Raw genomic sequence first — 16,677 nt, 5'->3', positions numbered from 1 at the left:
GTACAATGTCATGAACCTCTGTCCATAGTTCATCAGGCACTCTATCTATCAGATCTAGGCCCTTAAATCTATTTCTCACTTCCACTGTATAATCATAAGGGATTTGATTTAGGTCATACCTGAATGGTCTAGTGGTTTTCCCTACTTTCTTCAATTTTAGTCTGAATTTGGCAATGAGGAGTTCATGATCTGAGCCACAGTCAGCTCCCAGTCTTATTTTTGCTGACTGTATAGAGCTTCTCCATCTTTGGCTGTTGGCCCTAAGCAAATCAAGTACAGCCCTGCTTCATCAGCTGTAAAGTGCAGATAATAACTGCATTGTCATCTTGAAGTTATTATTGAGATTAAGTGAGATGATTCATGCTAAAGCACACTGTAAGTGCACCATAAACATCAGCTCATGACATTATTATCTCTGTATCTTCCAAAAATATATAACTACATCTAGGATCATTGACACTGACATAGGACTCATATTGAATGATGGCTGAATTAACTGATCAATGAATTCTGATTTAATCTATTAATCCGATTCTTCTTAGTAAAAACCTTGCCCAAGATCCTTGATATGACTCATTTATAATGATCATTTATAATGTCTTCTTGACTTCTTAGATCTTTGCACATAAATCAAATATTTTTCTATCAAACTCTGCTAGTTTTGAAAATCAATCCAGTCGTTGGGTTTGTGACCAATTACCTGTGTCTAGCACTTATGGGTTATCTTGGTGAATATCTCCACTCCAAGGCTCTAGTTTGTTGCCCTTGAGGAAATTTACTTCAAAAGAAAAATTATAGTCATGTTCCAGTCACTGTTGATATCACTAAATGGACTACCTTCACGTGGCCAATTAATAATGCCTGCTCTGACCCTGGCCATAAAAATACTTTCTTCTATTACTCAAGCTCAATCAGAGCAACAAGCAAAGTTTCAGCCAAGGAGTAAAATCTCCCACAATTATGGGATGGATTTATGTAAATGACACCAGGCTATGGTAATTTAAGCTTAAAGCCTCCTTTATGTAGTGAACAATTAAACCATACTAAGGATAATCAGTCTAGTAATACTAGGAAACTGGGGTGTGTACCTTATGGACAATGCCAATATATAATTTCCCTGAAAGATAAGGATTGGTACAGAGTAGACTAAGTCAGATGACCTGGAATATACTGGGCTGCACGTAATGGAAGCTCTTAGCTTAATTCTTACTTATGACTGCTAGCTATATTATTTGCATGGAAGCTATTTTACAAAATGTCTGCTTCTTACATTAAAAAAAAAAAAAGACCCTTAAGAGTGAGAACAAAGTGTTTTTATCTTTATGTTTCATGTCAGTAGCCACTGGAGTGATGGTAGACAGCCCAAACCTACTTCCACACCTTGGTCCCTAAACATATATATTCTGCACACAACACCATACAATGGCCAGAACTAGTGTCTTAGTGCCCTCCTGGTCAGTTACCACACAGGGCTATTAATCAAATATGAGGAACTGAGAATTTATTTTGAATACTTGAGAAGAAAGGCATGAATATCTCTAAAGGTAAATTCTTTTTTTTTTAATACAGTAATGACAAGAAGGTCATTTGATTACATAGAAATAATTCTTGGGCTATACATTGAGAAGACACAAATGTCTTGCTATGGTAACTTATAGGTATGAACTGACTCTTTATGATTGTGAAGGAAAAGCATCTTGGATGTACTTAAGCAAATCAAGAAACAAGTTCTGTAAGGCTCTATAAGGAAATATTGTCTAAAACATTCTCACGTCCTTTTCTTGAAATCCTTTCTGTCTCTTGGGGGGTCTGGGACCTCTTAGTGACAGTAGCTAATTTTTGCTACCTTGTGTGTGTGTGTGTGTGTGTGTGTGTGTGTTCTCGGTTGCTCAGTCATGTCCCACTCTTTGTGACCCTAGAGATTGCAAGTGACTAGACTCCTCTGTCCCTGGGATTCTCCAGGCAAGAACACTGGAGTGGGTTGCCATTTCCTTCTCCAATGCATGAAAATGAAAAGTGAAAGGGAAGTCACTCAGTCATGTCCAACCCTCAGCGACCCCATGGACTGCAGCCTTCCAGGCTCCTCCGTCCATGGGATTTTCCAGGGAAGAGTACTGGAGTGGGGTGCCATTGCCTTCTCCTTTGCTACCTTAGGGCCCAGCTAAATCATATGGATAGATATGGGTTAAAAATATTTCTATATTTTTTAAAATCTATAAAACTTTAAAAAAAATTTTAGAATATAAAACAAACTGCAACTGTTAGTTTTAGGATTACAATTAGCATCACTGGGACCTATAGATATGGCTATAAGATCAGATGTTTTTATCTTCCATTAAATGGTAGCAAAAAATAATTCAGATACACTTGGTTTAGTTTGAAAGCCTGCTAAAAAATATAAGAAATAACAAATAATAGTCAGCTATCATTGAAATGGCAAAAACAGAATGCATACCCATAGAGAGGAAAGAAAAAATACGAATGACTGGCCAACTGGGTCATTAGTGAAAATTATGGAGTATCTGAAAACTCTCAAATATTTATCTGTGGAGAGTGTCTCTGTGTAATGTTTGCCAGTGCTTTTTCATATTCACTTCCAGTTTAGATAAGCCATGGTGGCACCATTTCTGTCATTAAAATTGCTCAGTAAGAGTGACAGTCTAGCCCCCACACCCCCTTAAGGTAGTTTAAAAGAGTAAATGAGTTGAAGCACATGATGTGCTTAGAACATTGTCTGTGTTAGTCACTTAGTCACTACAGTTAATGGACTGTAGCCCGCCAGGCTCCTCTGTCCATGGGATTCTCCAGGCAAGAATATAGGAGTGGGTTACCATTTCCTTCTCCAGGGAATCTTCCCAAGCCAGGGACTGAACCCATGTCTCCTGCATTGCAGGCAGATGCTTTACCATCTGCACTAACATTGTCTGGCATTTTGTTTATTATCTTTTTATTGTTTAGAGACATCACTTTCAGGTGCTCACACATGCATACACAATTTGTTTCATTACCATTGTTGTCATTATCATGTTCATGCTCAGTCATATACGACTCTTTGTGACCCCATGGACTGTAGCCTGCCAAGCTCCTCTGTCCATGGGATTTTTCAGGCAAGAATCCTGGAGTGGGTTGCCATTTCCTCCTCCAGGGGATCTTCCCCACCCAGGGATTAAACCCATGTCTCCTACGTCTCCTACATTGCAGGCAGATTCTATACCTGCAGAACCATTAGGAAGCTCACAGTTACAATTACCATTGTAGGTAGTGACAATTCCATGTTGTTAAATCCAAATATAGGCATCTTTGACTCTATCTTTCATACTCCTCTCATTTCCAGTTAGTCAACAACTTGTGTTGGTCCTGCTGCTGCTGCTGCTGCTGCTGCTGCTGCTGCTGCTAAGTTGCTTCAGTCGTGTCCGACTCTGTGTGACCCCATAGACGGCAGCCCACCAGGCTCCTCTGTCCCTGGGATTCTCCAGGAAAGAATACAGGAGTGGGTTGCCATTTCCTTCTCCAGTGCATGAAAGTGAAAAGTGAAAGGGAAGTCACTCAGTCGTGTCCGACTCTTCTCGACCCCATGGACTGCAGCCTACCCGGCTCCTCCGTCCATGGGATTTTCCAGGCAAGAGTGCTGGAGTGGGGTGCCATTGCCTTCTCTAACTTACAGCTAATCACAGTCTACTGAATTTTTACTACTTTTCCCACTATTATCCTAACCTCAGTTCAGTTCAGTTAAGTCTGTCAGGCATGTCTGACTCTGTGACCCCCATGGACTGCAGCATGCCAGGCTTTCCTGTCCATCACCAACTCCTGGAGTTTACTCAAACTCATGTCCATCAAGTCGGTGATGCAATCCTGCCATCTCATCATCTGTCATCCCCTTCTCCTCCTGCCTTCAATCTTTCTCAGCATCAGGGCATTTTCTGAGTCAGTTCCTCACATCAGGTGGCCAAAGTATTGGAGTTTCAGCTTTAGCATCAGTCCTCCCAATGAATATTCAGGACTGATATCTTTTTTAATATAAATTTGTTTATTTTAATTGGAGGTTAATTACTTTACTATATTGCATTGGTTTTTCCATACATCAACATGAATCTGCCACATTAGGATGGACTGGTTGGATCTCCTTGCAGTCCAAGGGACTCTCAAGAGTCTTCTCCAACACCACAGTTTAAAAGCATCAATTCTTGGTGCTACGCTTTCTTTATAGTCCAACTCTCATATCCATACATGACTACTGGAAAAAACATGGCCTTGACTAGACAGACCTTTGTTGGCAAAGTAATGTCTCTGCTTTTGAATATGTTGTCTAGGTTGGTCATAGCTTTTCTTCCAAGGAGTAAGCATCTTTTAATTTCATGGCTGCAGTCTCCATCTGCAGTGATATTGGAGCCCCCCAAAATAAAGTCTCTTACTGTTTCCATTGTTTCTCCATCTATTTGTCATGAAGTGATGGGACCAGATGCCATGATCTTAGTTTTCTGAATACTGAGTTTTAAGTCAACCTTTTCACTGTCCTCTTTCACTTTCATCAAGAGGCTTTTTAGCTCTTCTTCATTTTCTGCCATAAGGGTAGTGTCATCTCCATATCTGAGGTTATCGATATTTCTCCAATAAATCTTGATTTCAGCTTGTGCTTCATCAAGTCCAGCATTTCTCATGATGTACTCTGCATAGAAGTTAAATGCGCAGGCTGATAATATACAGCCTTGATGTACTCCTTTTCCATTTGGAACCAGTCTGTTGTTCCATGTCCAGTTCTAACTTTTGCTTCCTGACCTGCATATAGGTTTCTCAAGAGGCAGGTCAGGTGGTCTGGCAATTCCAGCTCTTTAATAATTTCTACATAGGAATTATTACACAATATGAATTATTAAATTTCATCTTAGCTATTTTTATGACTTTATCTAAAACAATACACCACACACCTTGATCTAACTTAAATGTAAGGAATTTTATTCTAAAGGGAAGTAGAATATCACATTTGAAAATTCTTTTTTTTTTTTTCAGCTGTGCCCCACAGATTGTGAGTTCTTAGTCCCCAGCCAGAGATTGAACCTGTGCTTTTGGCAGCAAAAGCATAGAGTCCTAACCACAACTCGGTGGCAATAAATTAAGGAGAAAGAGAAGAGCGAAAAAGTTGGCTTAAAACTCATTCAGAAAACTGAGATCATGGTACCGGTGCCTTCTCTTCAAGGCAAATAGAAAGGGAAAAAATGGAAACAGTGACAGACTTTATTTTTGGGGCCTGCAATGGTGGAATTCCAGTTGAGCTATTTCAAATCCTGAAAGATATACTGTGAAAGTGCTGCACTCAATAGGCCAGCAAATTTGGAAAACTCAGCAGTGGCCACAGGACTGGAAAAGGTCAATATTCATTCCAGTCCCAAAGAAAGACAATGCAAAAGAATGCTCAAACTACCGCACAGTTGCACTCATCTCACATGCTAGTAAAGTAATGCTCAAAATTCTCCAAGCCAGGCTTCAGCAATACGTGAACTGTGAACTCCCTGATGTTCAAGCTCGTTTTAGAAAAGGCAGAGGAATCAGAGATCAAATTGCCAACATCCGCTAGATCATGGAAAAAGCAAGAGAATTCCAGAAAAACATCTATTTCTGCTTTATTGACTATGCCAAAGCCTTTGACTGTGTGGATCACAAGAAACTGTGGAAAATTCTGAAAGAGGTGGGAATACCAGGCTACCTGACCTGCCTCTTGAGAAATCTGTATGCAGGTCAGGAAGCAACAGTTAGCACTGGACATGGAACAACAGACTGGTTCCAAATAGGAAAAGGAGTACATCAAGGCTGTATACTGTCACCCTGCTTATTTAACATATATGCAGAGTACATCATGAGAAATGCTGGACTGGAAGAAACACAAGCTGGAATCACGATTGCCAGGAGAAATATCAATAAACTCAGATATGCAGATGACACCACTCTTATGGCAAAAAGTGAAGAGGAACTAAAAAGCCTCTTGAGGAAAGTGAAAGAGGAGAGTGAAAATGTTTGCTTAAAGCTCAACATTCAGAAAACGAAGATCATGGCATCCGGTCCCATCACTTCATGGGAAATAGATGGAGAAACAGTGGAAACAGTGTCAGATTTTATTTTGGGGGGCTCCAAAATCACTGCAGATGGTGACTGCAGCCATGAAATTAAAAGACGCTTACTCCTTGGAAGGAAAGTTATGACCAACCTAGACAGCATATTCAAAAGCGGAGACATTACTTTGCCGACTAAGGTCCGTCTAGTCAAGGCTATGGTTTTTCCAGTAGTCATGTATGGATGTGAGAGTTGGACTGTGAAGAAGGCTGAGCACCGAAGAATTGATGCTTTTGAACTGTGGTGTTGGAGGAGACTCTTGAGAGTCCCTTGGACTGCAAGGAGATCCAACCAGTCCATTCTGAAGGAGATCAACCCTGGGATTTCTTTGGAAGGAATGATGCTAAAGCTGAAACTCCAGTACTTTGGCCACCTCATGCAAAGAGTTGACTCATTGGCAAAGACTCTGATGCTGGGAGGGATTGGGGGCAGGAGAAGAAGGGGACGACCGAGGATGAGATGGCTGGATGGTATCACTGACTTGATGGACGTGAGTGTGAGTGAACTCTGGGAGTTGGTGATGGACAGGGAGGCCTGGTGTGCTGCAATTCATGGGGTCACAAAGAGTCAGACACGACTGAGCAACTGAACTGAACTGAACTGAAAATCACTGCAGATGGTGACTGCAGCCATAAATTAAAAGATGTTTGTTCCTTGGAAGAAAATCTATGACCAACCTAGACAGTATATTAAAAAGCAGAGACATTATATTGCCAACAAACGTTTGTCTAGTCAAAGCTATGGACTATCTTCCCTTCAAGTCTTTGGGTTGGCATGCCCTCACACTTTGAGGATGGATTCTCCTGCTATCTTCTAAATAAAATAGAGCTGTAACACTGATTTGCCTAAGAGCTGTAACACGGTTTGTCCAAGACCTGAGAACTGTGATGCACCGAGGGCTTTAATGTCCGTCGCTCCAAATCTTTGTTGTGATAAGACAAAGAACCAAGGAACATACACTCCAAGAAACATACACTCGTGTGACATCTATGGGGCCAGAAGAGGCCAAGCACAGCAGGAGCCCACCTCAGCGAAGCTCCCTCACTACAAGCGGAAGGCGAAGAAACCCAGCGCAGGGGAAGGCCCATTGTGCTGGAAACCGGGACAGTGAAAAACAAACTGAACAGAAAGGTCATGCGGCCCAGACTCAGATTCCAGAAGACCTCTGATTAAGAAACTTTGGACCACTGGACAAAACCCTGAGAGGGATTGTCAGAAGATCCTCTGACCAATCCTAAGGAAATCTGGTACACTGATGGAAGCAGCTTTGACTTGGATGGAAAAAGAAGAGCTGGGTATGCAGTAGTCTCCAATTTTGAGACCATAGAGGCTAAGCCTCTGCCACCAGGTCAAGAAGTTACAACATGCAGTGCCAGTTCAACAAAGATATAAAACTATAGCCGACCACGAAAAATATCACACACCCTTAGATGGACACCGCTATAAGGACTCTGAGGCTTGAGGCTAACAAGATGGGGAGGCCCAATACCCCTTGCTGCCCCAGTTCAGCAGGAAGTAGCCAGAAAGACCTCGAGGCCCCTGCTAAGCTGCTAAGTCACTTCAGTCATGTCCGACTCCGTGCAACCCCATAGACAGCAGCCCACCAGGCTACCCTGTCCCTGGGATTCTCCAGGCAAGAACACTGGAGTGGGTTGCCATTTCCTTCTCCAATGCATGAAAGTGAAAAGTGAAAGTAAAGTCACTTGGTCGTGTCTGACCCTCAGCGATCTCGTGGACTGCAGGCTTCCAGGCTTGTCCATGAGATTTTCCAGGCAAGAGTACTGGAATGGGTTGCCATTGCCTTGGGCCTCCCATCTTTTGAACGGGGAATGTTAGGTAGGTAGAATAGGGAAAAGGAATCCAAAATGGCGGTGGCTAAAAAAAAATAAGGAAGGTCCCAGGACCAGAGTGAAGACTTCAGGTAGAACCATCAGCACTTCTGGCTACGCCCAATTTGCATAGAGCAGGCCCAGGTGGAGGAAAAAACATATAAAAGGAGGAGCCAAAGTGCTTTCTCTCTTTCTCTCCCATGTGCATGTGCTCTTTCTCTCCTCACCCCGCCTCCTCCTCCCTCACGCGCTCCTCCACTCTCTTCCCTTCAAGTCTTTGGGTCAGCATGGCCTCTCACTTCGAGGATGGATTCATCCTGCTATCTTCTAAATAAAATAGAGCTGTAACACTGAAAAAAAAAAAAAGCTATGGTTTTTCCAGTAGTCATGTATGGATGTGGGAGTTGGACTATAAAAAGCTGAGTGCTGAAGATTTGATGCTTTTGAACTGTGGTGTTAGAGAAGACTTTTGAGAGTCCCTTGGATTGCAAGGAGATCCAACCAGTCCATCCTAAAGGAAATCAGTCCTGAATGTTCATTGGAAAGATTGATGCTGAAGCTGAAACTCCAATATTTTGGCTACCTGATGTGAAGAATTGACTCATTGGAAAAGACCCTGATGCTGGGAAAAATTGAGGGCAGGAGGAGAAGGGGATGACAGAGGATGAGATGGTTGGTTGGCATCACTGACTCAATGGACATGAATTTAAATAAGCTCCAGGAGTTGGTGATGGACAGGGAAGCCTGGCATGCTGCAGTCCATGGGGTCACAAAGAGTCGAACATGACTGAGTGACTGAACTGAACTGAAAGTAGGTGTAACACACAAAAAAATGCAATATTTTTCAGACCTCTAATCATAGCCACAGATTGCTTCCCTTCTTAGAGAGGAAACATATAATATGCAATATTTTCCTCAGAAATAGGAAGTCCATGTATATCGATACTACAGTAAGTCATTCAAATAGATAAGGCAGCAATTTAAGATGTTGACTTAACAAAATTAGAATTGCTGGTAATGCCAGATTTCAAAGGTTATTTAAAATAGTGAAGACAAGAGACATACCTAAAGCTAAGGCCATGAGTTACAATATCCATGAGATTATAAATTCAGTGGATTCTAGAAAAATAGGCAGGGAACACAATCCAAGTAGAGGAAACCAAAAGGGGGGAAGAAGCATTGAAATCAAGGAAAGTTTGATGGGTACCAGAGACAAGGGGAATATCAGTATCAGTTAGCTTTGGTTGCATAACAAACCATCCCAAAACTTAGTCACTTAAACAACAATCACTTGTTTATATGACACTTCCATGAGCTGGCGATTTGGGCTGGAACTGTGCTCAGCTGGATGATGTTTTGGTCTAGGCTAGGTTCAACTGTTCTCAGCAAAGTGAAAGTTGCTCAGTTGTGACCAACTATTTGCAATCCCATGGACTGTATAGTCCATGGAATTCTCCAGGCCAGAATACTGGAGTGGGTAGCCTTTCCCTTCTCCAGGGGATCCTCCTAACCCAGGAACTGAACTCAGGTGTCCCAAATTGCGGATGGATTCTTTACCAACCGAGCTATCAGAACTCACTCATACCTCTGCAGTCACCTGCCAGGTCACCTGGGAACAGGTTGATTGTTAGCTGGAACACCTTGCTTCTCCTCCATGTGGTCCCACATCTTCACACAGCCCAACTTGGACTGGTTCACCTGGAGATCTCAAGGTTCTGAGAGTGGCAGGAACACAATCTACCTGGGCTTGGGACACTCACAACCTCACTTTCACTGAATCTATTAATCAAAATAAGTCACATGTCCTGCCCAGATTTAATGGGTAGGGAAATAAACTCTCACTGGGAAGAAAGGGCTGCAAAATATTGTGGCCCTTTTTGCAATCTCCGCAGTCGCCTACACAATTTTTCAGGACATGTCTCTGAAAGCATCCTTTAGTGGGTAACTGTTACTTGGCAAAAATAATCTCCTTCCTGTAAAGAATTCCCAGGGCCAATTTCATGTCTCTGTTCCTCAGGCTGTAGATAAAGGGGTTTAACATGGGTGTCACCACAGTATACATAACTGAAGCAATTATGTCTTTGACTTTGGAATTGTTTGCTGAAGGAAAGAAGTAAATCATTGCAAGAGTCCCATAGTACAAAAACACCACAAAGAGGTGGGAGCCACAGGTGGACAAGGCTTTGCAGATTCTCTTGATGGACGGGACCCTCAGGATGGTGGCCCCAATGTGGATATAAGAGCCCAAAATAGCACTCAATGGCAAGAAGGCAAACACACCCCCCTCAATGAAGATAACTAACTCATTGAGGGAGGTGTCTGAGCAGGTCAACTTTAAGAGGGCAGTGAGATCACAGAAGAAATGGGGGATGTTATTGTCAGCACAGAAAGACAGTCGGGACAGAAGGAGAGTATGCAGCAAGGCATGGACACAAGAGAAGAACCAGGATCCAGCCACCAGTAAGACACACAACCCCTCCCTCATGATGGTGATGTAGTAGAGTGGCTGACAAATGGCCATGTACCGGTCATAAGCCATCACTGCGAGAAGGAAATTGTCAAGACAAACAAAAAGTAGAAAAAAATACATCTGTGCTATGCACCCTGCATAAGGAATGGATTGATCTTGAGTCTTCATGTTCACGAGCATCTTAGGGACAGTGACAGATGAGAAAGACACATCAGAGAAGGCCAAGTGGCTGAGGAAGAAGTACATGGGGGTGTGGAGGTGAGGGTCCAACCTGATGAGCAGGAGGATGAGCAGGTTGCCCAGCACCGTGGTCAGGTACATGCCCAGGAACAGGGCGAAGAACACACCCTGCTGCTCTGGCTGGATGGGGAGCCCCAGGAGGAGGAACTCGGACATGCTGCTCTGGTTCTCCCTCCTCATTCTCTTCTTAATCTCTGCTGGGCATAAAGGGAGTAGAAAATATCAAAGACTGAGATATGGTGATTGTTGTCACTGTGGGTACATTACAGCCATGTGCTTTTTTTTTTTTTTTTTTTTTTTTGCCTGGAGACTGCATCAAAATTCAGACAAACTTCATATTTTCCTGCTGGAATTATCTATCTGCATCCTTCTGGTTACGGAGTGCATGAGATTTCCAGTGGCAAACGAGACTTTCTTTCAAAGGAGACTAATGTAAATATCTTCATTTATTCTTGTCACTGGGAATAGAACAGAAAATAACATGTAGTCACACACACACACACACACAAATCATAGACCTCAGAGACCAACATCCATTCACTTTATGACCTATACTCATTCTAGGTTAAAAACAGTCAGGATTTGTGTTACTTTCAAACAAATTAACACATACATACAACACAACACATAAACATCACACCTAGCCTTGAGACAAAGCACAACCCACAAAAAAGCACATACTATATACACACAGATACACATGCAGTCATGCAGTCAATTAAAACACACAAACATAAACCTAGGCAGCTTGTGCGTGTACACACACTACCAGGAAGATTTTTTCAGCCCTTTATATTCTATCTAAATCCTTCCTACATACAGAGAGTCGATATACAATTCAGTTACCCACTGAATACACTGGGCTACACAAATACAAAGACACGTGTGCACACACATTCCTGCATGGACATGTACATTCAGTGTCAAGAGATGACTTTCCATCTTCCTCTGACCTGTGACAATACTAGGGGAGCTCAGATACCTCTGCTCAAGGCTGTTTCCTGAGCCTTCACTTGCTATGCAAGAAACCAGTATCCAAGGAATAAGAAGAAGTTCTCATGACCTAAGGATCTTCTGAATGTTTCATGCCTGTTTCTGAGCAGCAGAAAAGTGAGCAAGAATATCCCCATTCACCAACCTGGTTAATACCAGCAGGAAAACAACCCTGAGCTCTGAGTAGAGAAGGAGCCTTCCTGAGCTATTTACTTAATTTCCTGCCTTCCCCTGGAGAGGTAACTGTGAAGGGATTAGAGGGGCTGAGTCCCAGGAGTCCCAGGAGAAGGTGACCTTGATGTTAACATTGATGCCTTAGAAAGGCGTCCCAGGAGAAGGTGACCTTGATGTTAACTCTGATGCCTTAGAAAGGCGTCCCAGGAGAAGGTGACCTTGATGTTAACGTTGACGCCTTAGAAAGACGTCCCAGGAGAAGGTGACCTTGATGTTAACTCTGACGCCTTAGAAAGGCGTCCCAGGAGAAGGTGACCTTGATGTTAATATTGACGCCTTAGAAAGCAGAAGTGACCATGGTCACCTTGGCTTCTGAAGGACCCACAGCATAGAGCTAGCCTCCCCGTGCATCACAGAATGACCCAGAGTAAAGCCTGGCCCTTGCGTATTCCTACATCACTGGCCTCAGTCTCCTTTAGAGCACATATTCTAGGACCACTGGGGAGCTTACAGGTCTCACCATCTCTGCAGAGAGGGGCTGAGGCTTGTTCAGACAGAAGCAGGGTGATGAGGTTGATCCCAAGGGCCTTGGACACAGACTGACCCAAGATCAGTACCATTACTCCCACTTACCCAGTGGGTGCCCTGAGCAAGGATGATCCTGTTCCTCAGATCTGATAATAGTACCTTGTTCATGAGGTTGTTGTGAGGGCTAAATGAGATACAGTATATGAAAGCACTAAGCCCAGCCAGTTTCCTGAAAACCATTTGGTCTAGGGGACAAATAACCTGGTCAATTTGCCAAATGAAACATTCCCATTAGTCACTGTGCCAGTTGCCATCACTGTGTAACCCACCAAACTAAGTCTTTATCTATTTTAAATTATAATAGTAACTAACTAAAAGCAGGCTGTGGATGAGAGAGAGGCACACAAGACTTTCATTTTCATGTTTTGCTTTTGGGAGTGGCTCTTGTTCCTTCATCAGTAAGAATGATGGGAGGATACTCAGCTCTCTGACAGCAATGAGAATGACAGAATTCAAGTAGCAACCCCAAACCATAGGAAGCCAAACAGATCCATTTTTGTAAAAGTTGGGTCTCAGTCAGAGTACTACAGAAAAGAGAACCAATGGGATGTAGATAACCTCGTATTATATACGTACACACATTCATACATGCTTGAAACTGTGTACATGTGTATAAATAATATATACATTGTTTGAAATATATTTTAAATATAAATTAAATATATATTTTGTGGAAAAGCTGGATTAAAACTCAACACGCAAAAATCTAAGATCATGGCATCTGGTCCCATCACTTCACAGCAAATAAATAGGGAAAAAATATAAGCAGTGACAGACTTTATTTTCTTGGGCTCCAAAATCACTGCAGATGGTGACAGTAGTCATGAAATTAAAAGATGCTTGCTCCTTGGAAGAAAAGCTATGAGAAACTTGACAATGTATTAAAAAGCAGAGACATCACTTTGCCTACAAAGGTCCATATAGCCAAAGCTATGATTTTTCCAATCAGTTCAGTTTAGTCACTCAGTTGTGTCCGACTGTTTGAGAACCCATGGACTGCAGCACTCCAGGCTTCCCTGTCCATCACCAACTACTGGAGCTTACTCAAACTCATGTCCATTGGTGATGCCATCCAACCATCTCATCCTCTGCCATCCCCTTTTCCTCCCACCTTCAATCTTTCCTAGCATCAGGGTCTTTTCAAATGACGTAGTTTTTCTCATCAGGTGGCCAAAGTATTGGAGCTTCAGCTTCAACATCAGTCTTTCCAATGAATATTCAGGACTGATTTCCTTTAGGATGGACGGTTGGATCTCCTTGCAACCCAAGGGACTCTCAAGAGTCTTCTTCAACACCACAGTTCAAAAGCATCAGTTCTTCAGCATTCAGCTTTCTTTATGGTCCATCTCTCACAACCATTCATGACTTCTGGAAAAACAATAGCATTGACTAGATGGACCTTTGTTGACAAAGTAATGTCTTTGATTTTTAATATGCTGTCTAAGTTGGTCATAGCTTTTCTTGCAAGGAATAAGCATCTTTTAATTTCATGGCTGCAGTCACCATCTGCAGTGATTTCAGAGTCCCCCAAAATAAAATCTGTCAGTTTCCATTGTTTCCCCATCTATTTGCCATAAAGTGATGGGACTAGATACCATGATCTTAGTTTTCTGAATGTTGAGGTTTTTGTTTTTTTCAAAGTTGGACCGAATCTGCTGCGTTCTTTTATTTACTTAACCCACTTCACACATGCATATACACAACATTATCATCATCATTTAAGGAAACTTTCAACCACAGAACTTTCTTTTTGATCAAGTCACTAGAAAGTTGATTGCTCCTGATAATCAAGTTGTTGTTGTTCAGTTGCTAAGTTGTGTATGACTTTGCAACCCCATGGATGGCAGCACACCAGGTTCCCTGTCCATCACTATCTCCCAGAGTTTGTTTAAACTTATGTTCACTGAGTCAGTGATGCAATCCAACCATCTCATCCTCTGGCTCCACATTCTTTTGCCTTCAGTCTTTTCCCGCATCAGAGTCTTTTCCAGTGAGTCAGCTCTTCCCATCAGATGGCCAAAGTATTGAAGTTTTGGCTTCAGCATCAGCCCTTCCAATGAATATTCAGGGTTAATTTCCTTTAGGCTTGACTGACTTGATCTCCTTGCAGTGCAGGGGACTCTCAAGATCTTCTCCAACACCACAACTCGAAAGCATAAACCTGGATCATTCAACATGGCCAAATATGCATTTTCTCACTTCTGATTGTACTATTTCTAAGGTTACAGTGGACAGCAATCCATCTTGGCCAGGGAGGCCAGCAGGATCCACAGGGTGATCTCAAAGGGGATCTGCACGTGGGGGTAGTCCAGGTTGAACACTGGCAGTCGGCTCTCTTCGAACCGCGTCGTGCCTGGAGCCACCATGCTGGCAGGGCTGGGTGGGCTGGAGCTGCTGCCCAGGCCCCGCCGCCTGCAGAAACTATGGCAGTAGCAGCAATGGGGCCCACTAGCTGCCCAGGGCCCGCCAGCTCCATGGGCTGTGCTCCCCACGCCACGATCGACCCTCGGTGCGCTCAGCGCTTCACCCCAGAGCAGGCAGCGCTGCCCGCTGCCGCCAAGAGGCCTGGAGTCTGCGGCGCACCAGCCAGGTCCCCGCTGCGAACAGGTGCAGCGCCAGGCGGGCGCGAAAGGGACGCGCGAGGCCACAACGCGGTCTCTCAGCGCCCTTGGCAGCCCTCCGCCACCAGCCGCCGGTCCATGCCCCAGCCTCCGTACACCGAGTCTGCAGGCCCCTGAATGTTGAGGGGTTTTTTTGTTTTGTTTTGTTTTGTTTTTAAATAATTTGTTTCTGGCTTACTTCACTCTGTATAATAGGCTCCAGTTTCATCCACCTCCTTAGAACTGATTCAAATGTATTCTTTTTAATGGCTGAGTAATAATACTCCACTGTGTATATGTACCACAGCTATCTTATCCATTCATCTGCTGATGGACATCTAGGTTGTTTCCATGTCCTGGCTATTATAAACAGTGCTGCGATGAACATTGGGGGTACACGTGTCTCTTTCAATTCTGGTTTCCTCAGTGTGTATGCCCAGCAGTGGGATTGCTGGGTCATAAGGCAGTTCTATTTGCAATTTTTTAAGGAATCTCCACACTGTTCTCCATAGTGGCTGTACTAGTTTGCATTCCCACCAACAGTGTAAGAGGGTTCCCTTTTCTCCACACCCTCTCCAGCAATACAGTATTGTAAAGTAAAATAAAGTAAAAATTAAAATTAAAAAATGAAAAGAAAAGAAAAAGAGAAAATAATTTGTTTATTTTTTAATATAAATTTATTTATTTTAATTGGAGGTTAAGTACTTTATAATATTGAGTTTTAAACCAACTTTTCCACTCTCGTTTTTCACTTTCATCAAGATGCTCTTTAGTTCCTCTTTGCTTTCTGCCATAAGGATGGTGTCATCTGCATATCTGAGGTAATTGATATTTCTCCTGGCAATCTTGATTCCAGTTTGTGTTTCATCCAGCCCAGCATTTTGCATGATGTATTCTGCATAGAAGTTAAATAAGCAGGGTGACAATCTACAGCCTTGATGTACTCCTTTTCCTATCTGGAACCAGTCTGTTGTTCCGTGTCTAGTTCTAACTGTTGCCTCTTGACTTGCATACAGATTGCTCAGGAGCCAGGTCAGGTGGTCTGGTATTCCCATCTCTCTCAGAATTTTCCACAGTTTATTGTGATCCACACAGTCAAAGCCCTTGGCATAGTCAATAAAGCAGAAATAGATGTTTTTTGGAACTCTCTTGCTTTTTTGATGATCTAGCAGATGTTGGCAATTTAATCTCTGGTTCCTCTGCCTCTTCTAAAACCAGCTTGAACATCTGGAAGTTCATGGTTCACATATTGCTGAAGCTTGGCTTGGAGAATTTTGAGCATTACCTTACTAGTGTGTGAGATGAGTGTGATTATGCAGTAGTATGAGCATTCTTTGGCATTGTCTTTTATTGGAATGAAAACTGACCTTTTCCAGTCCTGTGGCCACTGCTGAGTTTTCCAAATTTGCTGGCATATTGAATGCAGCACTTTCACAGCATCATCCTTCTGGATTTGAAATAGCTCAACTGGAATTCCATCACCTCCAATAGCTTTATTTGTAGTGATGCTTCCTAAGACCCACTTGACTGCATTCCAGGATGTATGGTTCTAGGTGAGTGATCACACCATTGTGGTTACCTGAGTCATGAAGATCTTTTTTGTACAGTTCTTCTATGTATTCTTGCCACCTCCTCTTAATATCCTCTTGAGGGTTGGACTAAAAAGAAGGCTGAGAGC

The 16,677-nt window shown here is 42.8% G+C and overlaps 1 protein-coding gene across 1 annotated transcript; it reads right to left on the bottom strand.

Annotated features, from left to right (window-relative positions):
• Nucleotides 1-9,882: 9,882 nt before the first annotated feature.
• Nucleotides 9,883-10,824, bottom strand: LOC120851956 (olfactory receptor 1J4-like). The gene has a single exon (XM_040225059.1). The coding sequence runs from the start codon at nt 10,822-10,824 to the stop codon at nt 9,883-9,885; it is 942 nt and encodes a 313-aa protein (XP_040080993.1).
• Nucleotides 10,825-16,677: the final 5,853 nt, after the last annotated feature.

This window comes from Oryx dammah, unplaced genomic scaffold, assembly GCF_014754425.2.
Source record: "Oryx dammah isolate SB20612 unplaced genomic scaffold, SCBI_Odam_1.1 HiC_scaffold_25, whole genome shotgun sequence".
Classification (NCBI taxonomy): domain Eukaryota; kingdom Metazoa; phylum Chordata; class Mammalia; order Artiodactyla; family Bovidae; genus Oryx; species Oryx dammah.
The sequence above is the reverse complement of the archived record's forward strand: the minus strand, read 5'-3'. Positions and strand labels throughout refer to the sequence as shown.

Excerpts from the sequence above, each read along its gene's own strand:
- LOC120851956 (XM_040225059.1), bottom strand. The coding sequence starts at position 10,824 with ATGAGGAGGGAGAACCAGAGCAGCATGTCCGAGTTCCTCCTCCTGGGG.